Genomic DNA, 27,241 nt, shown 5'->3' with positions numbered 1-27,241 from the left:
TGAGTCTGAATCCTGCATCCAGTCACTGTCTATGTGGAGTGTGCATGTTCTCCTTGTGTCTGAGGTGCTCTGATGTTCCTCCTACATTCCACAAAATGTGTGCCACATTAATGGGTAGCTCTAAGCTGGTCGTGTGTCAGGTGAGTGTTGTAGATGGCTGCTCTATTCAGAGCTGTTTCCTGCCTTGAGCCTGATGCTCACAGTATAGGCTCAAGACAGGTGAGACCCTGAATTACATTGCACAGGTATAGGAGTATATGTATAAAGAAGTGTACGCTCAATCGAGACCCTGAGTTAGATCAAACAGGTGTGAGGACATAAAACAAATAGATAGTATGTTTAAAAATGGAGGTTCAAAATATAGAGTAAACCCTCACTAATAGCATATACTATTCTCACAGACTTTAAAGAAATGTATTTTTAAAATTAGCCTTTATATAATAGTGTTTTTATATGCATCTAAAATATATCATATGTTTAGGAATGTGTTAAGTTAAACACATTGCAAAATTGGTAAAGCAATATAGTATAATGAATATTTTATGTTTTAAATGCATTACCTGCAGTTTTGTATGTTATTACTATTGTGGTTTGACTTTTTTTCAGGAAAAAATTTATGTTTTGACTGTGCTCTTCCTTATTTCGAAATTTTCCAATTTACACATGTTATCATTACATTGAGGAACAAGGAAATTTCTTAATACACATTGCTGCATTTTTTTCCTGTAAGTAGCATCCCAGCTGGGTGTGGCGCTGTCTTTAAAGGCAGCAGAGAGCCTGAATCTGAGACATTGGCTCCATCAACCCCTGATATTCGACAACGTGACTTGCACCAGATTGGCTTTAAGGTATGCTAACTTATATTATATTTGAATAGGTAGAAAGCCTTTCGGTAATAATTTTAAATGCCGAGAATTGTTAATACTTTAAAAAGTAAAGCCATATGCATAATTTGTTTGATGCTCTTTTTTAGATCATTTTTGATTTATGAAGCAAACTGGAATGTGCATATGTGATAAAATGTGAATTAGGGCTTCAAAGTCACATTATGGCATTTGTTCATTTTGCACTAACACAATTGCACAGAAATATTTCCTACACTTTCTAAGCAGGTGCCTCCTTTATAAACTGTGAATGGGCTTTTATTCATATAATGTGTCAGCGATGGAGGGACATTGTACAAGTGAAAAGAATTATTTTTCCTGTAACTGTGAAGTGTGCATTAGACTAGCAGCCCAGTGACCGAGGACTCCATTCTGAACAGACAAGCTTAAAAAGTGGATGGCTTTATGATTTAAGTGTCAGACTAAGCTAAACAGTGAGCAGTGCTAATGCAGTGTATTTAGCTTAAGTGAAACAATATTTTTAATTTTGTGAACTCTGCTGTAATTTTGGACATTCAAGTCTGCTATGTTGAGAATATGAAAAACATAATTACAGCACTCTCTTTCTCTTTTAACTTACAGACATGAAGCCGATCTTTTTGGCATTCATTTCTATAGCATTTGCTATTCAGATTACAAATGCTGTCTCAGATTCAGGTGAGTAGTGACCAGGACGTTCTCTAAATGCTCATGTACTTGATTTAATGTAATTGTTCTATGGAATTATAAAATTAGTAGTAGTAGTATATTTATTTCATTCATTTATCTTTTTAAAATTCATAGTCAATGTAAATTGCTTGTGTGCGTTATCATTATTATTACTTTATGTCTTCACACTAAAACATAAACAATTTGTTGTTTAATGCTGATGGTGTCCTGGGAAACAGACAACATTGATTTATATATTATCTGCATTTCTACTCCTTATGTTAGAATGAAAGTAACTGAATCACAAAAACTGTTTCCTAACTAAAAACATACAGTGTCATGTCTTAATTTTATTCAAACTGTCCTGTGTCGGTTTAACACTGCAAAAATACAACTGTTGTGGCACTAGCTTGGCATCTGTAAAATGGGCAATGCACACTTAGGTCTTTTTTCTCCTGTTTTTTGTTGCAGTTCAAACTCTGGGACGGCCATTCATTCAAAGGGCTCTGCAGGAGGCTATGCAAATGGTGGATGCAGCCTACAAATATTCGAGAGATGCGTATGTACTTTGTATGCTTTCAATTTAAATCAGAATCCTTTCCCCAAAAAATAATTTATTTGAAGAGTAATGAGCATACAATTGGGCAGTCTGTTTCAGTATATGTGTCAGTGAATGAAGTTTAGAGTCATAGACTCGTTAGGATCTGAGACAAGGTTACCAAACTGTACTTATTATTAAATTTTGTTTTTGATTGATTATTCCATATGCCATATGTATTCAATAATAAAATAACCGTGATACAGTATGCGCTGCTGTTGCAATACTGAATGATTATTTGTATTTTGTGATCGAGCGACTCCACAAAATACATTTTGGTCAAGAGACTGTTATCTGTATCCATTTAAAATACATCCATTTTCTAACCCATCCATCCATCCATTTTCTAACCCGCTGAATCCAAATACAGGGTCACGGGGGTCTGCTGGAGCCAATCCCAGCCAACACAGGGCACAAGGCAGGAACCAATCCTGGGCAGGGTGCCAACCCACCGCAGGACACACACAAACACACCCACCACACACTAGGGCCAATTTAGAATCGCCAATCCACCTAACCTGCATGTCTTTGGATTGTGGGAGGAAACCGGAGCGCCCGGAGGAAACCCACGCAGACACGGGGAGAACATGCAAAATCCACGCAGGGAGGACCCGGGAAGCAAACCCAAGTCTCCTAACTGCGAGGCAGCAGCGCTACCACTGTGCCACCGTGCCGCCCCATTTAAAATACAATAAGTGGTTAAATCATAAAGACTTTCTTATTTATTTTTAATGTTCTTTTATTCAATAAACAAGTCCTAAGGTCATTTCAATTATAATCAATTCAGTGTATTGTTAAATAGATATCTACCCAGACTTCCAAACCCAGAAAGAAATGTAATGGTATTTAATTAGACAACTTTTAAATAAGTACTCCAATGTTAGAAACCTGATCTTCAAAAGAATTTATTACTGATCCAAGGAGCCTTGCCTGCCTTTGCGAGACCTTTGAAAATTTTGTTCAGCACCATAGCACATGCTAACTTGAGTTTCCATTGGGGGTGATCCATTCAAACTCATAGACTAAGGCTTTTCAGAGAAGTGTGGAAAGTAAGCAAGAAGTCAGTCCCCATTCATTCATCCATCCATCCATCCATCCATCCATCATCCAACCCACTTAACCAAGCTGAAGGTTGCATCCATTGTCTTTTTGAAAGAATGTCCAAGTGGACAGCTTATTGTAGATGCAGTAGAGCCACGTCAATAATGTAAAGTAAAATGTATGAAAATTTAGGAGTGTATTCACAGGGAAAGGATCTCCATAGGGAAAAGAAGCAACTAGGTACAAATAGAGTGTGTTGGCATGGAAAAATATGGACCATCTTGACTTGTCCTCTTCCTCCATTTTGCAGAGATATTTCAAAAATTGAGAAAAGAGAGCTGTCACCATTTCAGCTGCTGTCATTTTCGAAGAGACCATCAGCAGAGACCAGGACTGCAGTACGTGCAGCTGACTACATGGAGGCCACCCTTGATATCATTCATCGGAAGATGAGCAGGATCCACAAACGCTCATTGAATGTCACAGGTCAGTTTTTCCAGTGTTTTGGAGCATTTGTGGAAGGATTGTGAGATAGGTATGGAACTGAGGGCTAAGGTCATGGGACAGGTGGGGGAGATATTTGGCTTTTTTGGGTTGATTGAAACCTCTCCTCCTCCAATTTATAGATATCAGTGAGAGAAGTTACAGATGTTGCACCACCATAAGCCTTTCCTCTTGCACTTAATAGATGAAAGCCTGTAAACACACTTTATGTTTAGATGTTTGACACTCCACACAGATTGCATTAGTTCTTTTTCTTTTTGATTTCTCTACAGAATTTGGCTGACAAATTTGTTCTTGATGTGTTTTGGGGCAATTGTGTTATTCTTAGATGATATAATAGCATTGTAGAGCAGGCCTCAGCATTGCCTGACATGTTACCCTGAAATTGTATTAAGCTTTTGATTTCTGTGTGCATCTGCATGATTGTCTCAAGACAATATAGTAAATATTGATTACTAATATGTTCAATTTTAGAGTGCAGAATGGCCTGATACTGACACTGGGTGATCATATGCAAGTCACTTGACCTGCCTGTGCTCCAACTGGAAAATCAAAGGAAATGTAACCAATTGTATCATAAATGTCTTTAGTCACCTTGGATAAAGGCAGCGTTTCTCAACCTTTAAGTATTTGCGACCCGAGTTTTCATAACAGTTTTAATCGCGTCCCCCCTAATGTTTTTTTTGAAAGGAGCCCACTAGTACCAATTTTGTTCTTTTTAATTAATGATATATCATAGATGCATATTTTATTATACCTACTTTACTTTTATCGACATTTATCTAACTCTATATTTATTTTTCTAGAATCAGAATATAGTTTAAGTTACTTTGTTTTGGTTTCAATAGATGTATTTTTCAAATTTTCGATTCTTGTTTTCTTTTTTTCACATCTTCACACCCTGCTAGAGGGGCCCGCCCCACAGTTTGAGAACCACTGGATAAAGGTGTCAACCCAAATAAATAAATGTGAATGTTATATAAGGCTATATGGGCCAATATTATAACTGATATTATTTTATAGGCAGACCGGGTGGTGCTCAAATCCTACTATTGATATTGTGTGACCATAAGCAAGTCACTTGACCTTTCTGTGCTAAAATTGGAAAACCAAACAAGAAATGAACTATTTGTATCATAAATGTTGTAAGTCACCTTGGATAAAAGTGTCAGCCAAATAAGTAAATGTGCAATAATTATACACAGCACCATCTAGCATTTAACACAATGAATAATAGAAATGTTCCCCTTAAGCCAACTGCCAGTTCAACATAGTTCACTTTCTTCCATTTCTCTGTTTGGTTTACAGATCTTTTATCAGCTGAAGATCTGAACGTGATTGCCCGGGTCACTGGCTGTGCTGCCCAAACTGCGCTGCCGTCATGCAACACAATCCCCTTAGTAGACAAATACAGGACCATCTCCAGCGTGTGCAATAACAAGTAAGTGAAAGTATTTGAAATGAGTAATAAAGGATCTGCTCAGTGCTACATAGAGCACATGCTCACTTATCCATATTTCAGTGCTGTAAAGTATCAAACCATATTGTTCATCGTGCCATAATGAAGTGTGTCTGGTTTATTAGTTCTGAAAACACCAGAGATCTCTCTTGGTAGTTTGTTCCAGACTCTAATAATTCCTCAGGCAAAGAAGGACTTCCTGCTTAACTGTCAAGTCAAAATTGTGAGTGTGTATGTGTGTATCAGAGAGCCGTTAATAAAAATCGCACCCCGACAATCATTTGTATATGCGCTGGGCCTGATACATTATACTCTGTGGTTCCATGATTTCAAGATAGATGGGTAGAAACAGAAAGAAAAAGTAAAAATTGTAATATTAGGAAAACCAGAGAATAGGAAGCCCTGCATGTTCTTGAGTACAATCAGTGCTTAATGTAAGGTGTATTGGTTTAGGATGGCATTAATAACTGACTTCCAAATACTCAATACATATTTAAGTACATTTCCTGTTGAGTGAATATATTTTCTAATTGTATACTTCATCTTGTTTTCATTGTGAATTGGCAGATGTATAAGGATTCTTCCAGTTAATCAAGCTGAGACAGTCATGACAGCACTGGTTTTAGGCTGAAAGTTTGAGGAGATATGGTTGTGCAGCAATTTTTAAGACGCATTATAGAGGTTAAAACAGAATATTTTATGTAAAATCTAACTTTTTATTTAGACATAAAACAATTTCCTTTAATTGAATAGCATCTACTAGTACACAGCCATATTTCAAGTAAAGCTAAGAGCATTTATTTTTCTATTAGATCGTTAACATCCAATAAGGTTTAGTGGCATATACCTTTAAGCTTAATTACATTCTAAAACATCCATCAATCAAGTTTTTCTGGATTTTTTCCACTTAAAGGTTGTGTGGCACAAGAGTTTATCCTGTAAGTAGCAGTATGCAAATTAGAAACCATCACTGGACTAGACGTCAGTTTATCACAGAAGACACACAAAATCACATTTGTCTGCAGTCAGTTAGAGATACCTGTTAACGTAACACATGCATAACTTTTTTGCTGATGAAAATGCAAGTGCTGGGAGAAAACATACACTGACATGGAAAACATATTTAAATGAACAGAGGCATCTAAATGGAACAACTGAAAGTTCTAATTGAAAGACTTTTTTATTGAGGACACATAATAACTACATAATCACCTATACAGACATTTGAGCAATATTGTAGATTGTTTTCCTGGGCAGGTAGCTGAGTGAAGAGCTCGTGGTATAGCTCTACTCTTCATAGAGGGAGACTTGTTTGGTTTTTCTCAAAGCCCATCTGCTTGGATTATTGGAAGTCATATATGAAGCTAGATAAAATGGACTTTTTTCTGGCACTCAAGCTGTGTCAGACTGCCCTATTCAATGCAACTATTATAAGGTACCTTCACTAATGCTTTCTCTTTTCTTTTGTTTTTGTAGGAAAAGCAGTCGGCTTGGTGCTTCAAACACCCCTTTCACACGATGGCTGCCTGCCCAATATGATGATGGCATCTCCATTCCACGCAGTTGGAATTTAGCAACCAAGTACTCAGGGTTCAGCCTTCCTCTGGTAAGAATCTGCATAGTTTAAGTGTTGCTGAAGCAGAGCTAAATGTAATCACGTTAAAGAAGAAACATAGGACCTCACAATTATCTCTGTGTATATAAATGCTGATTCATTGACTATTCTCTGGTTAGTGATTAAGGATTTGAACTTAATACATGCCACTGCAAGGGGCTAATGTAGTTATATGAAAAGAGGAGTGACATGTGCCCACCTTAACATCAGATATATGACTGCGTTTTGAATAATGTGCAGCAGCTTGGTGACACATACCAGTGCTCCTGCCAGCAGAGAGATGCAGTATTCTAGATGTGGCAAGACCAAATCCTGGACAAGGATAAGATTTAAGGTTGTGAATATTGTACAGAGTCAACCTACAAGACCGAGAAACCATAGCAACCTAGTCCCTGAACGACAGCTAGTCATTGATCAGCACCTCAAACTTGCATATTGACTTGTTGGGTGTTAACGAAAATGAGCTGAGCTGAACAGAGCTGGGGTTCTGAATAGACGGAAGAACTGGAATATCAAGAAGGTCTGTTTTTTGCTAGCTTGAGCTGGAGATGGTGTTAACATTATTCTGGTTGCAATGTCTGTGAGACAAGCTGAGGTTCTAGCTTAGACTGTGTAGTCTTCTGAAGGGAACAACACATACAGTTGTATATCATTGGCATAGCACTGCTAAGAAAAAACAAGATAAAACTAATGAAGCTGCAGAAATGGCTAGCAGCAACACACATATACATACATGGTATATACTGTACCTCTACTTTGTACAGTGAATTCACCTGAGGATCATTTCTGAGCTCCATTTTTAAAATGATTGCTAACATTGGTGGCAATAGCATTTGTACCTTCAGTGGTTATATTGTGTGCCTTGTTTGCTGTTTGATGTGCATTTCTTACCATATGTCTACCTCTTAATTCTGTTTGCCAATAAAGTAGAGGATCCTCGTTGCAGTATGACTTTTTATAATTACATAATACGACTTGTTTGTTATAATGGTTTAAAGTATATGGATAAGAAAGTTCAGCCAATGATTAAAAAAGTTTATACAGAGTACATTTTCAGTCTGTTAAATTCAACCACAAAAGGTAAAATGTTAATTATGAAAAAGGATCTAAATTAACTGTGTTGTTGCCTTTTGATTTTAGGTCCGGGACGTCTCCAATATAATTTTGCATACACCAAATGAAAACCTTCCTCAAGATAACTTATACTCATTCATGCTGGTGCTGTTTGGACAATGGACAGATCATGACTTGACCAACACCCCTACATCTCCAAGCATTCGGTCCTTCAATGATGGAATTGATTGTAGCACATCCTGTCAGCAGGCTGAACCCTGCTTCCCTGTTCAGGTGAGACCTTTCACCATAAAGCGCCTATGTAGGTCGCACTATCCATATGTATACCACTGGTCAAACGTTTTAGGATGCCTCAGTTTTTCCAGTTTTTCTTCAAATTTAATCAGTTTAAATGCAACGAATGACCTAACACAGTGAAAAGGTAAGCAGTAAACTGACAGAGTTTGAAATTTAAAGTTAGGTTAGCAAAAACTGAAAAAAGGAAATTTCAGAATAATAATAATGATATTATATTTATATTTTCTGTCACAGTTCTTGAATATATTATTAGTACATAATTAGAATGTGCTCAAAACAAAGCTAAATAAAGTAGACATCAACAAATGACTGACAACACCCTTTTGATGCCTAGGGTTTATTAAGGGAAACTTCATCTTTGCATTTTGGAGTGATGTCTATTTATTCATGTTGTTTTCATATTTGATCTTTAACATTTTTAAAACATTCACAAGATATTATATAGTCATTACTAAATAGGCAACAAATTTTGTTGCCTTATTACATTTCAGTGTTCCAGTTGCTTTTCAGTTAGTTCAGTTAAGTTACTTTCCAGCATTAATGGAATAAAGTACCAGATTATCCTGGGTTATAATTCACTTATTGAGACGCATTGTACCATAGCTTTGACAATAATTTTTGTATTATTCCCCTAATGTGTTATTCTTTTTCAGTTATACTGACTTTTAGGAATGTGCTCATTACAATTAGTTTCAGTATATTTAATCTACTGTATATTCCTTTCTTCCATCCATCCCGCCAGTTATTGACCCTTTGTAAAGATTGTAGGGTCAAAGGTAGTTAGACCCCATACCAGTAGCATCACATGCAAGACTAGGCACCACTATATCATCCATCCATCCATTATCCAACCCGCTATATCCTAAGTACAGGGTCATGGGGGTCTGCTGGAGCCAATCCCAGCCAACACAGGGTGCAAGGCAGGAAACAAACCCTGGGCAGGTCACCAGCCCACCGCAGACCACTATATCAAAGATCACAAATTTATTTATATTGTATTTTGTATTGATTGTTAACATAATTATTTTATATTATCCATAAACCACTGAGAGTGCAATGTTAAGAAGGCTGCATGCAGGATAATTGCTAAAATGCGGCCTGTGGCCAAGAGTTTTTTTGGTCTTCTAGTTATTGAGAAAGCTGCAGTTACAAAAATAGAATGACCTCCTTTTTTGTATAACCTTATTTTTTATGAACCTATATTTTCAGATTCCACCAAATGATCCCAGGTTTGAGGACACCAAAAGCTGTATTCCCTTTTTCCGGTCAGCTGCAGCATGTGGAACAGGATATACAGGTTACATTTTTGGTAGCTCAAATGTCCGTTTCCAGATTAATCAACTTACCTCCTTTATTGATGCAAGTATGATTTATGGGTCCACTGACTCCCTGGCCAACCAACTGCGAGACCTGACCAATGATTTTGGCCTTATGGCTGTTAACCAAAACTACAAAGATGATGGCTATGATTTGCTTCCCTTTGTAAATGCAACAAAAAACTTCTGTGCCACAAGATCAGTTGTTACGAAGGACCCAACAGCTCAAGAAATTCAATGTTTCAATGCAGGTAAGAAGCCACGCTGTTCAGAATAAATGATAGTAATGTATGCATGTTGTCTATAGTATTGTGATTTCCTCATCTGTTTTTAATCTTTAGGAGATTCACGTGCCAATGAAAATATCGCACTTACAGCTATTCACACTATGTTCCTAAGAGAGCATAACCGTATTGCAAAGATTTTCAGGAAACTTAATCCACAATGGAATGGCGAAACCATTTACCAGGAAACAAGGAAGGTTGTAGGAGCATTTCACCAGGTAATCTGATATAACAAAATAAGACCTGTATGCGGTGCAAAATTACTTTCATACAAAGATGCAAACATTTTTCAATTGATTCATTTTTCACGTTTTAAGGGGAACCATTGATTGAGCAGCAAAGCTTAAAACAATAACTTGTAATTAATGTCTGCCTGAAATGGTATTTCACAGAAAAAATTAGCTATAAAACATATAATAATAATAATAATAATAATAATAATAATATTAATTACACAGTATATAGCTTATTTAAAGTATTTTGATATATGCATTCAGTCATTGCTGTTCAAAAAAAATTACCTTATACAAAGTATCAGAGTCTTATTTTTTGAAATGTCATTTGATTTCTCCATGACACTCTGCCTTTTAGTTCCAAGTTAAAATAATCTCACCAATCACTTAATCAGTTTTTGAGTTTCACATTTAAGATATCTTTCCAAATAAATGTTAACAAACAGCTTGGAGAACAGAATCTACCAGTTCAGTAATTTCCAAAGTCCATTTCCCAGTACAGGGGAGCCTGAGCTCATCCTACTAGAAATGGGTGTCAGGCAAGAGCCAACCCTGGATGTGGCACCTGGACATTACAAGACACCTCATACATATTTCTAGCTTGTTTGGTGTTGTGTACTGGCCCAGATTAATTAGTGTGCAGTGAAAATGGAGTCACTGAAGGAAACCCATGAAGAGCACAGGTCAATTTTAAATACAGATGACACATCTGAAAAGTACACATAATCTAAGACTGGACCTACCAACAGCAGTATTTTACTGCTATAGACCAGCGTTTCCCAACCTTTAAGTATTTGCAACCCGAGTTTTCATAACAGTTTTAATCACGCCCCCCCAACATTTTTTTGAAATGTAGATGCATATTTTATTATATCTACTTAACTTTTATCGACATTTATCTAACTCTATATTTATTGTTCTAGTATCAGAATGTAGTTTAAGTGAATTTGTTTTGGTTTCAACAGATTTTTTTTTTCATATTTTTGATTCTTGTTTTTTTTTTTCACATCTTCGCGCCCCCCCTTTTTGTTACTTCACGCCCCCCTAGGGGTGCCCGCCCCACAGGTTGAGGTAAAAAAAAAAAAAAAGTTAACTTCTATTCTCTTCAAAAACAAGTGTAACATTAACCACTTTCTGAGTATGTCCTTTCAAAGACAGGGTGGCACAATTGCTTAAAAAGTTAGCAATGCTCTTTTGTGGACCCAGCATCCTCTGTTTGTATTCAATGTCAGGTTGCTGTAATTGTGTGCTTTGTATGTTCTCACCCTGTCACCATTGCTTTTCTGCTAGCAGCATCATTTTATTTTTCTTCAATATCCCCATAGAATTGCAGGTTAGGTTAACTGGGGCTCTTAACTGAGACTTGTGTGCAAGAATGGGTCCTATGAGGGACTGGCAGCCTTTCCAGGCTTGTTTCCTTCCTTGCAACTAGTGTTGCTGGGGTAGGCTTTAACTCCGATGAGTTTGAGAAAGTTATGTTATATTATGAACAGTAAATATCAGAAATGAATTGACTAATACAAACTACATGCAAGTAACAAAATATTTACACTGTAATGTATTCCTTTTGGCAAGTCAATGCAAATCAATCTTCTTTAACTTCTCTTTTCTATTTAAAAGTTTACTGTATGCTAAAAGTTACAAAGCCATTTTTGTACTTTTTACAGATTATGATCTACCGGGATTATTTGCCTATCATCATTGGTCCTGATGCAGTGAATAAATATCTTTCAGATTACACAGGCTATGATGACTCTGTTGACCCCTCCATTTCCAGTGTTTTCTCTACTGCAGCATTCCGGTTTGCTCACCTCACTATCCAGCCATTTATATTTCGTCTAGACAGGAGCTATCAGGAACACACTCTGTATCCTAATGTTCTCCTTCACAAGACCTTTTTCACCCCCTGGAGGATTGTCTTTGAAGGTGTGTATTGTTTTTAGAAGCCTAAGTTGTTTTTTTAACGACAAACAAAAGTTGTGCCATCTTTACATTACACACCACAAAGCTGAAATGTTTTTTCTCACCCAAATGGCTTTATGTTCACACTGAGTATGTTTAATGGTTTCTTTGTTTCAGGTGGAATTGACCCCATTATCCGAGGTCTTATTTCCATGCCTGCAAAGCTTAATAGACAGGATAGGCTGATGCATGATGAACTGCGGGAGAGACTCTTTCAGCTGACCAGTCAGGTTGCTCTTGACTTGGCATCTCTTAACCTGCAACGCGGAAGAGATCATGGACTTCAAGGTAAATGAAGTGAAACAGTGCCTGGCAGAAAAAAAAATCAGTAATAACCTTTTTCAAAAATTGCCTTTCATGTTTTTCCTTTTCAACTTTAACCAGTTTTGAGCATTACTCAATGTGAGGCCATAATTTAACTTGGCAATTAATTTGATATTGGCAATGCCAGCTATTTTTTGAGGACAAACCCTGACAGTTACATTAGTCATTATTTTGTAATCAACATAAATTAAGTTAAACTGGCTTAATCTTATGCAGCACCACCTTCACTTTGCTTTTTTAGATAAAATATGTTCTTGCTCACTTCTTAATATGTTTTGAAATTAAATACACCCTTAGGAGAATTCGGTTCGAATCCCGTAAAATGCCAAATAGGTCTCTGCTCTGTTGGGCCCTTGAGCAAGGCCCTTAACCTGCAATTGTTGACGTTAATCTGCATCCGTCCCTGCATGTAGGCCCTCCAACCTGCAGGGAAAAACTTAGGGGTTGGTGACAGAATTGGCACTCCAGCCACCATAAAAAAAAACCAAAAAACCTCACACTGTTCCACTCCATCTGAACTAGTGTGGTGCGGAGGTATCACCCATTGCATGGCTGCACTCGGGTCCTAATCTGAATCCTGAGTTGGTTTGTCGTGTGGTGGGTGCGGCAATGCACTGTATCAGTGCATGCTCCTAACCTCCTCCTCCCTAGGAGAATCCCACTAATCTGCTTCAGATTACTTGCTCTAAAGGAAGCACACAGGTTTGAGTTCTTGATAAATCATATCAAAATTTAGATATGGAAAGCATCATATGTAAAATGAATAGTTCAATCTGTAAATATTAAAGCATACATTTGTTACTGTAATACCATACAGAATTCTAAGAATCTGTGTATATTCTTAACCCAGAGGACAGGGAATTTACTGTAAACCATCTCTCTAAATATTCATTCACCACCTCTGGCTTCTTGTGTGACCATGGGCAAGACACTTCAGCTCTACATGCTCTAAAAAAATAAACAATATATATCAAAAGATAAATATGTTCACATGCAAATAAGTTTATACACACATACTCTATACTCCATGCACTATATATATGGAAATAGAATTGCAATCTAATCTTTAAAGCAACATACTGTATATGACTGTCATAATAAATAAGGTGGGTCATACTTAATATCTTCTACGATCCTTACCTTAAAACATTTTACAATGCATGTTTATACAGAAGCACTGTATACATTTGGAGTTTGGTGGATTTGTCACTACATTTTAAACAGCTGGTCAGGACTCATTTTGCAACCTTCTGGCTTTCAGTTTAGTTTCTTATCTACTAGGAGGTTGAAACAACATATTAATAAAATAAATGCAGCTACCGCATTAACAGTGGTGAATAAAAGACAAATAATCTTGTGTGATCCAGAGTTAAAGTAAAATGATTTATATCCCTCTATAAATGCCATGGCCATCTGAATTAAACTGAAACAATGTCCAGCTATAGACAATGATCTGAACTGTGTTCCATTTGTGTTTGATTGTAGGATACAATGCATGGAGAGGCTTCTGTGGTCTTAGCCAGCCCAAAAATGAAAAGGAACTTGGAGAGGTCCTCAACAACCAAACCATGGCAAAGACACTAATTAGACTGTATGGTACCCCCAACAATATTGATGTCTGGATTGGAGGAATTGTTGAGCCATTTGTGCCAAATGGGAGAGTGGGACCTCTGTTTGCATGTCTAATAGGAAACCAGTTTCAGAGGATAAGGGATGGAGACAGGTAAAGTCATGAGAAAAAGCTTAGAAACAAATTAAACTGCATCTTCTGCCAAAGTTACAGATGACGGAGTAGCTTGAGCTCTCACAGTATTAGTTTACTGTGAGACAATGAGTTACTTTGCTTGTAACATTACATTTTACAAAAGCATTCATTTTCACTAATACTGTATATTCTATAAGAATACAACATACCGCTTAAAACATCAATCTATCACCATTCAGAATTACTGTACCTGGTTTCTGGTGCTTTACAAGCAGTATGAGGAGCCAAATAGGAGCCTGGATACACTAAAAAAAACGCATGTGCAAAACCTAGGCAAGAAAACTCCCTTAAATGGGAGCTGTTTTGCTTTTATTTAGCAACGGAGTAAGCAAAATTTACTTGAGAAGATTTCTTAAAGTAAGCTAAATAATCGTAATTACACATTTTTTAATATGTCAATAATTCTTACAATAAGGGAAACAAGATTTAATGTTGTGATATAAAAACTTTCCACTTGCTCAGATTTCAGTTTTTGCAATATAAAAATAGAAATAGAGACAGAGATAAAGACAGAGATAGAACTTTATTTGTCCCCAGTGGGAGATTTGGCTTTTTACAGAAGCTCTTTAAATAAATACATACATACACAGATAGATAGATAAATGCATATACACACACAAAATCACCAGTTAGCATAATCTGCATGTCTTTGAGATATGGGGAAATCGTGTACAAAGAAAAAAAAAGCATATATGAAATTATAAATTAAGGATGCATCTTTAAAAGAGTTTCAGAGATAAAGTCATCAATGTAATCTGCACTAACACAACAGGACTGATATTGTTATTCTGTACAATATATTTTTTTCTCTGTTTACCTCAGATAACAGGTAGATTTCTTGTTTTTTGTAGGTTCTGGTGGGAAAACACAGGTATCTTCACTGATAGCCAGAAGAGTGCTCTAAGGAACATGTCACTCCATCGTATTATCTGTGACAATACCGGAGTTCAGGAGGTCCCTCCATCTGTGTTCCGGTACTTTCCGTACAATGATAATTATACCTCATGCTCGGACATCCCCAAGTTTGACTTCAGTGCTTGGAAAGAAACTACTTTAGGTAATTATTTTATGCTTGTTGCTTTATTATTGTTTACAGATTGCAATGGGAATTGTTATAAGCAGATATTAAAAGAATAAATCAACTATGTAATGTATAGACCCAATGATACTGGTGCCTTTTTTGTCATTTGCACAATTTTTCACATCTTTGTTTGTAAGGGCGTAATGACAAAAATCATCGCTGTGAACTTTAGCAGTGCAGAGGAAAAATATTTGTCATAATCCTTGAATTTTGGTTTTGTGAAATTCTGGACACTATTTTTAGCTATTTTTTGCTATAGTTTGGATTTTCAATTTTTCTAATCTCATCCACAGTTTCCTAAACCAAGATGACCTACAACATATATGGAAGACAAATAAGTAAGTCCAAAAAATAATTATTTCTGGTTTGAGTTAAAGAATTTTTAAATCAGACACATTGTAAAAATTATTAATATGGACATTGGGGAAACATTGGATCCAAAATAAACATTAATTATTTGGGTCATATCTGCTCATGCTTTGCAAATTCTATTACTATAGAATGAAAAGGTAAGTATCTGATTGATCTTACAAATAAAATGTTTTGTGTGACTTATGATTATATATTTGTTCAAGGTGACTTACATGACAAGTATGCAGCACAATGTGTTGTGTTCTTTTTATTCACAATTACAGCACACAACGCTGCTCATAGTCACACTGTAAGGTGAAAACTGAATAAGCAGCCTTCTGGTTTATGGTCCATTGCCTTACCTACAATACCATACTGATTATAAAATACTCATATACTAGTATAACTTAAAAAGAATGTGTAAGATTTTTGCACATTCATATGATAATCCTTGCTATTCATGATGTCAACATATAGTGATATTTTACATGTTGGTCAGCCTACAAGTAGGAATTTGGCTTTGCTCATGACAATGAACTCAAACTTACACTTTTATGATCCCCGAGTAAGTGAGCAGGAACGTTCCTAAACAATCCCACACTTGACAGGCAACCAATTGTTTTACATATATTTATCTAAATTGTGATTATAGCTTTAATGGCAGTTATTTGTCAGATCTGATTTTGCCACACTTTTTGTAGATATAATGGTCTTTTTGTCCATTTTCCTATGTAACGAACATTTGTGGTCTCTTGCATCTGCCATATGATATTGTAGGATGCCCTACAAGGTGATCTGTGCCAATTGGCAGTAGTCAGCCAGACATTGATTTATTTGTACCAAAGAACTGTGAGGATCCAGAGGTTATTTCCTTCCATTAATGTTGATAATTGGACATTTTGTATTTCTACCCTCCATTGCCCATTGACCATATTTTCTCATGCTGTGGCTTTTATTACATTTTAGCTCAAAGATTTTGATCTCTCTTATTTTTAGTTTACAGAAAATAGATAGCGTTGTTTGAGAATGGAACTATTGCGTATCATTGTTCTTGTTTCATATTGTTTTATATTTTTGTGTTAAGCCTCTCTTTAGTAAATAAAATCAAAAACAAAATATTAATAAACTGATTGAAATTATATTGAAAAAAAAATCTGGCATGTGTGAGAGCTGGAGTGTAGAGTTCGGCTCAGCTAATCCTAGTGTGTCAGGCTTAATCATTGATCACACAGAAATAGTCCTTCAGGCAATAATCCTTTTTGGCCTTCCATATAAAAAGTTTTCTTCATCCTCTGAGTCCGGTGAAACTACCCAAGATTGCACTGTATTACTTTTGACCTTGATTTTGGGATGATTGAATTGCGAGATATAATGCATCACAAATGTGTGTTTTCTGCTGACTTAGCACTAATATGCTGTCAGCGTCACGCTGCACTTTTGTGTTTGGTGCAGCAGGTACCCCTTCAACATTTATGGGTGAATGAAGCTTATGCCTTTGTGATTAAATCTGCTTTTGAGATACAAACTCTGTTGCCTGTTCTTGCTAATTTTGTTAGTGGGAAGTGATAGTTTTAACCTGTAATGCGAACTCTCAGCTACACCACTGGTCACTGAAAATGTTCCATAGATTGTTTTGTTACGGACATCTAAGTGAAACTGTAAATCTGCAGTAATGGCGAAGGTACAAGAGGAGTGACCAATGTGGTACTAATTGTTAAGTGCCAGCCTGGGGCTATAAAAAGGCAGCTGGTTGACCACCTGTCTGTTTTGCTCAGGCCAGTTTAAAACTTTGCCCCACACCAGCGAGTCAATTGTTTATGGATTGCATAGACACTTTCTTTTTTCTTTGATTAGTAGCAATGATCTTCATGTGAGTTTACTTAGAATGTCTTCTTTTTTGTTTATCCTTTTAGAAAAATATTGAAGAAATGAAGTCCAGCATTCTAGAAAATATCCTCTTCTACAGTCGCACTAGAGTATGGATGAAGAGGTCTGCTGGTCATTCAGGAGCCATGAAGATGATTGTCAGACTACTAGCCAATTACATGGCTGCCATATAAAATTGTTAAACTAAAATCAGAAATGTAAATACATGTAAAATTTCATTATGTATTCACAAGAAGTTTTATGTACACATTTCTCTTTGTAAGGATTTTCTTACAATGAGTTACAAAACCTCTGTTCTTCCACACTTGAGTAAGAAAACTAAATTGGTTTTCAGGGAGATGAAAGCCTTTACTTTTCATCAGTGCATTCCATGAATGTGCCCAAAGGGGTATCTTATTTGAGGCTTGTCTGTTCCTCATGGGTATGCATACTGTGAGTCATTTCTTTTATTTAAACTAACCTTTATACAGCATGTGACTCTGCATTTATGTATAGTAGTTGGTTTTAACTTGTAAATTAAGTTTGAATTTCCTTTTCACACTATCAGCTAAAATCAGTAATTTAAAGTATTTAGAGATGAAATGCCAAATTCTAAACAACTTTAATTGAATAAAAGCAATAGATTAAATGTTGTGTAAAGTTAATACCCATTTAAGGTAAATCCCATGACTCTATGCTTCATAGTTTGTAAAATGAGATTCCCTAAAGTAAAAAAATCACTGATTTCTTTCTCTAGTCAAGTTGTAATATTTTTGTGTGATCTAAGGAATATATTTATGTGCTTATGCTACAAATACATAACCTCAATAAAATGTTGCCTTTTTATAATTAAATGGTCTCTGCATTTTGTTCTTCTATAAACTTCTATACAGTACAGCTTAGAGGATGCTCATGTTCTTTTGGGGCAGCATAAAATAATGCATTCAAATTTGGGACTTCGAGTATATTGTAATGTTGGTTTAAGGTGATATATTTATCATATATACAGAGTTCAGTGAAATTCTTACTTGCATACGCTAATTAACATGCAAATCTCAGAACAAATGTGTCGTTAACAATGCAGGTTATAATCATACTGCCAAGGTGGATGGATAAGAATGGCACTCAGTTATAGATAGACAGAAAAAACACTCTATACGAGAATAAATACATCACAATACATCAAGTTTCTTACTAGTTCAACAACAACATTTATTTCTATAGCACGTTTACTTACAAGTGGTGTAGCCCAAAGTAATTTACAAAAATAAATACTTAAATAAAAATTAAAATCAGAAAAGTAAAAAAAAACTTGTCTAGGTAAAGCAGAAAGCAGCATAGCACTACTTAACTTTCATTTCTTTTATCACGCAGCCAATATACTCACAATAAAATCTTGGAAATCATCAGAAATTATTGAATACACTCCAGCCTGACTTACAATGGAAAAGAAATGAAATGCTACTCTAAATCTTCCTTGTGTGCCCTGCTTTGTGCTCCACTCAATGCTAACTATCATCAGTTACATCAGTAACACAGTCATCCACCAATTACTTAAAATATGGATCTAATGCAGGAGAAGTTTCAAGGTAGAGAAGCTCTTATCTGTTCCTCTTTATGCATGATGATCGCCTTTTTCAGTCTTCTCAGACTTTCTCAGTGTGATGGAAACCACTATGGATTAAGACACTGAGAGATCTTTATATTGACAATATATTTGCATCCTATGAATAATTATTCTCCAAATTTTCTTTCCCAGCTACTAACCTCTTTTCCATTTTACAGCGCCCTCCATAATGTTTAGGACAAGGTCACGTTTTTCCTTGATTTACCTCTCTGTTCCACAGTTTAACACTGCAAAGCAGACAATTCAGATGTGATTAAAGTGCACATTGAAGACTTTCATTTAGGCTAATTGCATACATTTCAGTCTCGCCATGTAGAAATTACAGTACAACACTTTTTATACATGGTCCCCATATTTTAGAATTAATCTTGCTTAACTGTATCCTATATTAACTCAAATAAGAACAAAATCTCAATATTTCTTAGGGAATAGATCTAAACTTTTGTAAAAATATGGCTATAATTCATTAATACTATTTAAGGATAAGAATGCCTTTTGCATGTGGCTCTCTTCCTTTTCTCTTTCTTTTGGGTGGAGATTGAATCATTCTTTACTTTGTTTTTTTTATCTGTACCTTTACAGTATATATCTATCTATAACATTCTGGATTTTGATAATAAAATATTAATTGCAAAAATAAGTCATTAATGTACAGTAAATTATAAAAATGAATTGATACATACAGAAAAACATAAATGTGACAAAGGAGAGGAGACCATTCATTACATCAAGCTTTTTTTTTTTTAGCTAACATTTAATCTGTTCCAGTATCTCATCTAGTTTCTTAAAAGCTGTGAAGTTTTCTTCTTCAACTGCATTTCTTGGTAGTTTCCTCCAGGTTCCCCCAACTCTGTGTAAAGAAGTGCTTCCTGGTGTTGTGGTATGAAATTTTGTATACAAGGTAATAAATGTTTTGTATGTCTTTATTTGAAACTTAGACAAAGCAATGTAATATTACTGTTCCATTAGTGAGAAGCTTTCACATTTACCCCCTGCCTCCCTTAAGACTAAATCAAGAAAGTGAATGTTATGACAGGGTCAGGGGAAGTGCCTAAAACTAGTTTGGCAAGTGATTCTCTGCAGGACTCTCTCAATCAGCCCCCACAGGAAAGCCAGACTACCTAGCTGGCAAACATCAGCTCAACAAATGATATTGGGGGCAGGTGTGAAACCATTGTGTCATTCCAGAATTCTATTGGTCTAAAGTTGGCTGTATGGTTTAAAATCAGAAGCCATTACGTACCATGACGTCCTATTGGCTGTAGGGTTTGGACAGAGAATCTATAAATTTGCTTGCTTTACCCCTGCCCATCCCTCTCTTCTATCATCTGATGAAGGGGCATCTCACACACCATGAACTGAAAAAGACCACACTTAGAAGAAAAACTTGGGATCCATATTAAGACAGGCATGTGGCCTGTTCTGAAGAAAGATGACCAAAAATGATTCCTTAACAAGATACATTTTAAGTAACTAACAAGTCTGTGTGCCACCTGAAACTACACATCAGCATTCATCAGGTTGTATGATTGCTAAAATTCATTTGTACTTTGCTTATTGTTATTATTTATAAATATTATCAATAATACATTATTTAAAGTGTAACTTAACTCCTGCTTGTCTTTTTACTAAACCTAATGGCCTGAGGTTATAAATGTAGGAGGGAAGGTGGGGAGAAATTATATACTACAATACCTTATAAACAGTAGTAAGACTGTGGTAAGACTGTGAGATCTGAGGCATTCTGACAAAGGCTACATATCTATACTAATAAAAGGCAAAGCCCTCACTGACTCACTCACTCACTGACTGACTCACTCACTCACTGACTCACTTATCACTAATTCTCCAACTTCCCGTGTAGGTAGAAGGCTGAAATTTGGCAGGCTCATTCCTTACAGCTTACTTATAAAAGTTAGGCAGGTTTCATTTCGAAATTCTACACGTAACGGTCATAACGGTCGGCAACGTCCGCCATGTTGAACTTTCTTATTTATGGCCCCATCTTCATGAAATTTGGTAGGCGGCTTCCCTGCGCCAACCGAAACCGATGTACGTACTTATTTCAGTGGTATGATGCCACTGTCGGCCGCCATATTAAAGTTTCCAATGTCACTAATTCTCTCACTCACTCACTCACTCATTCACTCACTCACTCACTCACTGACTGACTCATCACTAATTCTCCAACTTCCCGTGTAGTTAGAAGGCTGAAATTTGGCAGGCTCATTCCTTACAGCTTTCTTACAAAGGTTAAGCAGGTTGCATTTCGAAATTCTACGCATTATGGTCATAACGGTCGACAACGTACGCCATGTTAAACTTTCTTATTTATGGCCCCATCTTCACGAAATTTGGTAGGTGGCTTCCCTGCGCTAACCGAAACCAATGTACGTACTTATTTCGGTGGTATGATGCCACTGTAGGCCGCCATATTGAACTTTTCAACGGTCTTTGTTACTTATGGGCCCATCTTCAAGAAATTTGGTACATATATATGTCCATAGCCTGCAGCTCGGTCACCGTGTGAGGCGCCGTTGGGTCAACGCCTCCCACGTTGTTTACTGCCTGCCTATATAAGGCTGTCCGTTGCTCCAGTCTTTACATTCCCTTCCTTACTTCGCCATGGGATTCACGTCTCCCTGCTGATAACTACAGCCTTTTTATTTAATCCACGGCTTCTCCGCTGTTTTATTGTTCATTTATTACGATTGTAGTTATTGTGTAGGTATTTTAGACTTACTTTACATTGTTCAGGTACCCATTTCCTTTATCGCTCCAACGCATTCCCCATTAACATGTCTATCGAGGTGATCACCATCGATCAAAGAACTGTCACTTACCGAGTGGTTTCCATGCCCGGAGATGGCACCTACCTTTTCCATTCTCTTTGTTACATATTGCACGGCCATATCAGGCTCACTCTTGGTATCCGGAGGAACATTGTGTCTTATGTATTGAATGACTGGGACAGGTTCAAGGTGTGGACTGATGACGGTACAGGAAATAATTATACTACACAGGAGCACTATAAGAGTGAAATGCTTAAGCCCTTCACCTATGGATCTGCATGTGAGTTGATGGCTGCCACTGAATTGTTCGGTTGTCGCTTTCAAGTGTACCGAAATGGCCAAATGTTTTACACCTTTCGACAACCACCAATGCCTCTTAAACATCTTAGATTGACAGGTGACGATTTCAGTAGTGGACACTTTGATGTTTATGAATGTTTAAACTCTCAAAAGCTGGATGTGAAGTTATCGATGAAACCGGTTGTATACTTACAATGCTTGACAGATGCCGAATGTCTCTTCAACACAAGTCCTACAAATACTGTCGTAATTGAAACAAACCATGAAACTCAAACCGATTATGACAACAGCAATGCAAGCTGTGAGATTTGAAACAAGATTACTGTTCACATGGCCAACTGTACGTTGCAATTTTCAAGAGTAAGCTCAGTGCACAGCTTGGTCATATTACAACCGGAGGGCCAAACTCACAATGTGGTATACAAAGAGATCCTTAACAAATAATTATTGGTATATTTTCCCTCAGTTTAAAAATGTTTAATTTTCTTCTTAATAAAAATTTTAAGGCAGTACTTCGCGCCTGAAGCTGGTATTTTGCTAGTTAATAATACAAAAGGGGAAAGTACAGTAAAATAGAACTCTACCAAGACAAAACACCTGGCTTTAGTCTTAAGTGCAGTTCTCCTTAATTTCCACTGGTGCTCGAGTATGTGATTTACCCTTAATTTTGCTTTATCTACTTTATCAATGCCTATGGGAATTTTTAAGTCATGGATTAGATCCCCACATAATCTCTTCTGTTTGAGACTAAACAGGTTTAATTCTTTGAGTCTCTCAGAGTAGGGCATGTCCATAAGTCCTGGGATGAACTTGGTTGCTCTCCTCTGCACAACGGCAAGTGCTGATATGTCATTCCTATAACCACATCTGCATCCAAAACTCCTGATGTGGTCTTACTCGTCCATTACCTAGTCTAAGCATAATGTCCCTCAATTTATATTCAGCGTTTTTTATGATATAGCCTAAAATTGTTTTTGTCTTATTGTGTGTGCACATTGCTCAGATGATGAAAACATTGTGCCAACATAAACCACTAAATCAGTCTTGCATTTATAGTTGATGTTCCTCTTGCTCACATGGATTTTACACTTTTCTACATTAAATTGCATTTTTAAGTATTTGCTTAGTTCTAAAACTTATCCATGTCTTTCTGAATTGTTTTTGTTGCCACCTCATTGCTCCAATTTTAGCGTCTTCTGCAAATTTCCCAAGTTTACTAACTCTACTGGAATAAATGTCATTAATATAAATGAGAAAAAGTAGCAGTCTAAGGACAGATCCCTAAGAGATTCCATTGATGACGTCACTGCATGTGGAACATTCTCTTCTTATCTGTACACTTGGTCTCCGGATACTTGATGTATATTTTTATACTTGATATGTAAATTCATTGAGATCTCTTATAAATATACATATGATATACTTTATGTCATTGTGTAATGAGGGGTCTTCTATAACAATTATAACTTCTACCCTGAGCCATGGGTTGGTAATATCATTTACCTTTTCTTTCTTTTGGCCTTAGATCTCTAGACAGATGACTTGATAAATAATGATGTAACTTCCTCTTCCACCAGAAGTTCCACCTCATAAAACCCGACTGTAGCAGAAGTCAGCTGTCAGTTTAAGGCTCATGTCTGAACAAGATGTTTCTGGAAGACCTGTGTGCTGGCCATTTTGCCTTTTTGTTTTGTTATGTTTTAGCAAATCAAGCTGCCAATTAGACAGAGTTCATCCTGTGCTGCCCCAATTTATCCAAAAGAAAAAAAAATAATTCTGTAATGACAGATATACAGAAGCCTATTGTCAGCTAGTATGAATACTAGAGAAAAGAAAATAACCATAGTGTGAAATGTCTCTTTCGTGATAGGGGTTCAGCTTCATGTTTTATGCCTCTTTTGTTATTTTTTGATCATTTTATTAATGTAGTTTATTTGCATCACTCACAAATTAGATTGAGCATCTGGTGTGACAGATTAAGGGTATGCTCGCACCCTTGCACCCTCAGACACCACGTCAGACACCAGATAAAAGTCCAAATAGTTATTTATTATAATAATAAAGTGCACAAAGCACCCTCCACTCCCAAATACTCAATAAACCAATAAACAATAACCAAATCCTCTCAATCTTCCAGACGCTTAGCCACCCTGCCTCCCAACTCAGCTCCCCGTCTGGGAGCTCCCACAGTCCTTTTATATTCCCTGACCCGGACGTGTTCCCTATCTCCAGTCCATGTGATTCTCAATCACTTCCGGGTCAGGTAAAAGTTCTTTTCTTCAAACCGGAAGTCCGTCGCTCTTCCTATGACGAACCTCCAGGTCACAGGGCACGAAGAAGCCCTCGGTCCTCCCTGCAGCTCCCTCCTGTGGCCTCCATGGCATCCAGCAGGGCTGTGCATAAAAACCATATTGTCCATGATGCCCTGCTGGTCTTCTGGGGACCTCCATGCTGCAAGGAGCGCTCCACCTGGTGGCTTGGGGGTATTGGCTGGGATGAATGGACAGCCATATCTTACAGTATTCCCCCCCAGCGGCTAATCATGATTCGGAGCGGCCAGCCCCGCGAGGGATGTCTTTCTCCAGGAGGAGTTATTGTTCAGGCCCTGGCGAAGTCCAGAAAATTTCTGGGAGAACCTTGGGGGAATATTATATAAAAAAGGATTTCTATTCCATGTCCTCCCAGGACAATTTCGACATCCATGTCCCGGTCGGCGGCATTCGTAGCACAGCCGCCTTCCTCCAGTGTATATCCCTCTGCGAGTCTGGAAACAGTCTGGAAACTTCCGCTCCGCCCCTTTGTCCACTGAGGAGGGTTCCACGGCCGCCCCTGAGCTCTCAGCTCGCTGCTCAACTTTGTCAGGAGACCCCTCTTTATTCTTGGGATCCCCTGTTTAATCTGGGGCTTGTCCACAGTTTGGGTCTCTCTATTAGTGAAAGAGAGCCCTTTTACTGTCTGCACGCCCTTTGATTTATAAATAACACGGGTTGGGGTCTTTAGGACTGAATCGCTCCGAGAGACAGCACCATCCAGCTGCTCCGGCTCGACCGGCCCTTCCTCCGGCCACTCTGTAAATATTTCAGCCTCTCTTGTAGGGCACGCATCCACTTGGCACCCGCTATGGATTAAATGCGGGCCCGTGTCACTCTGTGTCCCGATTTCATTATATACGGTACCGGCTTTACCTACCTGTACCGCCAAATCAATTAACACGGGAGGCTCTCGGTCTAATCGCCATAGGTATTCCCGTACTCTTCTTAAAGGCACTTCGGCCACTGCTCCCAGATCTCCAACGATCTTCTTAATCGCCTCCAAAGTCTGCAAAATACTCCGCACGGGCTCTATTCATTTTTTGAGCTCCCGCACGTCAAAACAGTTAGTTAATTCGGCTGGAGATAGGGTTACTTCCTGGTTCACCTTACCGTCCGGCCGGGAGCCAATGAACACGCCCGCTGTCGGCACATGCTCTGACGGGTTCTGCAAGGGAGCCTGGGATTTGGAGTTCTCTTTGGACGAGGACCGCGGTGCCGCTTTTGGCTGACTGCGATCCGTCTGTATCAATTTATCGACGGACCGATCAGTCACTTCCGGACCTCCTTACCTTTTGTAGGAGAACGGTGCTTTGTTCGCCTCCCCTTTCCCTTCGGAAAAACCAAGTCCGTCTTTTCTTGGGCAAAGCCACAAACAGCTGGACACGGAACGTCACCTTCCTGGAATCCCTCGTGGTAGGTCACGTGTCCCTCGCCGGCACCCGTAATGCGGAAGTTCTTCGGGTTACTCGTTTGCCTGCACAAGAGCGCGCTATCGCCTTCGGGTTTGTCTCCTGCCTCCCGCAGAGCCTTCGGATGGACATCTGGGAGGTATGTACATGGGACAACATGTGTTAAATTAAAAAGATTCCCAAGTACATTTCCCGCACATACCTCGTCGGAGACGTCCTCCTCCGGGAATCTCTCCCGAAACGCATAGCCGCTCCATGGCTTGTCTTGAGCGCAGGCAATGTCGAGCGCTAGACCTCCGCTGCTGCTGGCGTTCTGTTTTGTCTTCTTTTTCCCCATTACGGACTTGAAAAAGGTGAGGTTTCTGGCGATTACTCCTGTGTGCATCGTGACGCTGTCTTCCCGGGGTATTCTGTCCACAGTAAAATTTTTTCCAGGTCCTCTGCCAAACTGACGGCCAGAGAATCCTGCCGAGGCTACGCCAACTGTGACAGATTAAGGGTATGCTCGCACCCTTGCACCCTCAGACACCACGTCAGACACCATATAAAAGTCCAAATAGTTATTTATTATAGTAATAAAGTGCACAAAGCCACCCTCCACTCCCAAATACTCAATAAACCAATAAACAATAACCAAATCCTCCAATCTCCCAGACGCTTAGCCACCCTGCCTCCCAACTCAGCTCCCCGTCTGGGAGCTCCCACAGTCCTTTATATTCCCTGACCCGGAAGTGTTCCCTATCTCCAGTCCATGTGATTCTCAATCACTTCCGGGTCAGGTAAAAGTTCTTTTCTTCAAACCGGAAGTCCGTCGCTCTTCCTATGACGAACCTCCAGGTCACAGGGCACGAAGAAGCCCTCGGTCCTCCCTGCAGCTCCCTCCTGTGGCCTCCATGGCATCCAGCAGGGCTGTGCATAAAAACCACATTGTCCATGATGCCCTGCTGGTCTTCTGGGGACCTCCATGCTGCAAGGAGGGCTCCACCTGGTGGCTTGGGGGTATTGGCTGGGATGAATGGACAGCCATATCTTACACTGGATAGAGAGGTAACCTGAAAGAAGGGGCAGAATGTTAGGTTAAGAAAAAAGTCTTCCTGAAGTGATGAATTTTAAGTTGTTTTTTAAAGAATGAATGGAATCATTTATTTTAGCGAGGTCATTCCAAAGTCAGGGCGCTATACAGCTGAAGGCCCTGTTACCCGTAGAGTGCAGGTTAGTGTGGGGCAAAACAAGATTGCCAGAATCAGAAGACCTTAGTAGGTGAACAGGAGCACAGTGATGGAGAAGGTCATTGAAGTAGTCCGGGGTGAGACCATTTAAAGCTTTTTAGTTTATTAATTCTATTAGTTTATTAATAGAATTTTATATTCAATTCTCTAAGACTCAGGGAGCAAATGAAGGTGAAGCATGATGGGTGTTATCTGTTTGCTGTTGCTGGTCTATGTTAGGACTCTTGCAGCAGACTTTTGAATCAACTGGAGCTGTGATGTAAGATTTGA

At 38.1% G+C, this 27,241-nt stretch overlaps 1 protein-coding gene across 1 annotated transcript; it reads left to right on the top strand.

Moving 5' to 3' along the window:
- The first annotated feature begins 758 nt into the window (after window positions 1-758).
- LOC120538947 (myeloperoxidase-like) lies at window positions 759-18,151 on the top strand. The gene is made up of 15 exons (XM_039768585.1): window positions 759-848; window positions 1,467-1,541; window positions 2,004-2,091; window positions 3,482-3,657; window positions 4,984-5,116; window positions 6,611-6,740; window positions 7,890-8,096; window positions 9,330-9,687; window positions 9,778-9,938; window positions 11,621-11,879; window positions 12,033-12,203; window positions 13,725-13,962; window positions 14,856-15,061; window positions 15,379-15,423; window positions 17,350-18,151. The coding sequence occupies exons 2-14, from the start codon at window positions 1,469-1,471 to the stop codon at window positions 15,384-15,386; spliced, it is 2,208 nt and encodes a 735-aa protein (XP_039624519.1). The 5' UTR covers window positions 759-848; window positions 1,467-1,468; the 3' UTR covers window positions 15,387-15,423; window positions 17,350-18,151.
- Window positions 18,152-27,241: the final 9,090 nt, after the last annotated feature.

Source organism: Polypterus senegalus, chromosome 11, assembly GCF_016835505.1.
Source record: "Polypterus senegalus isolate Bchr_013 chromosome 11, ASM1683550v1, whole genome shotgun sequence".
In the NCBI taxonomy this organism is placed as follows: domain Eukaryota; kingdom Metazoa; phylum Chordata; class Cladistia; order Polypteriformes; family Polypteridae; genus Polypterus; species Polypterus senegalus.
The sequence above is the reverse complement of the archived record's forward strand: the minus strand, read 5'-3'. Positions and strand labels throughout refer to the sequence as shown.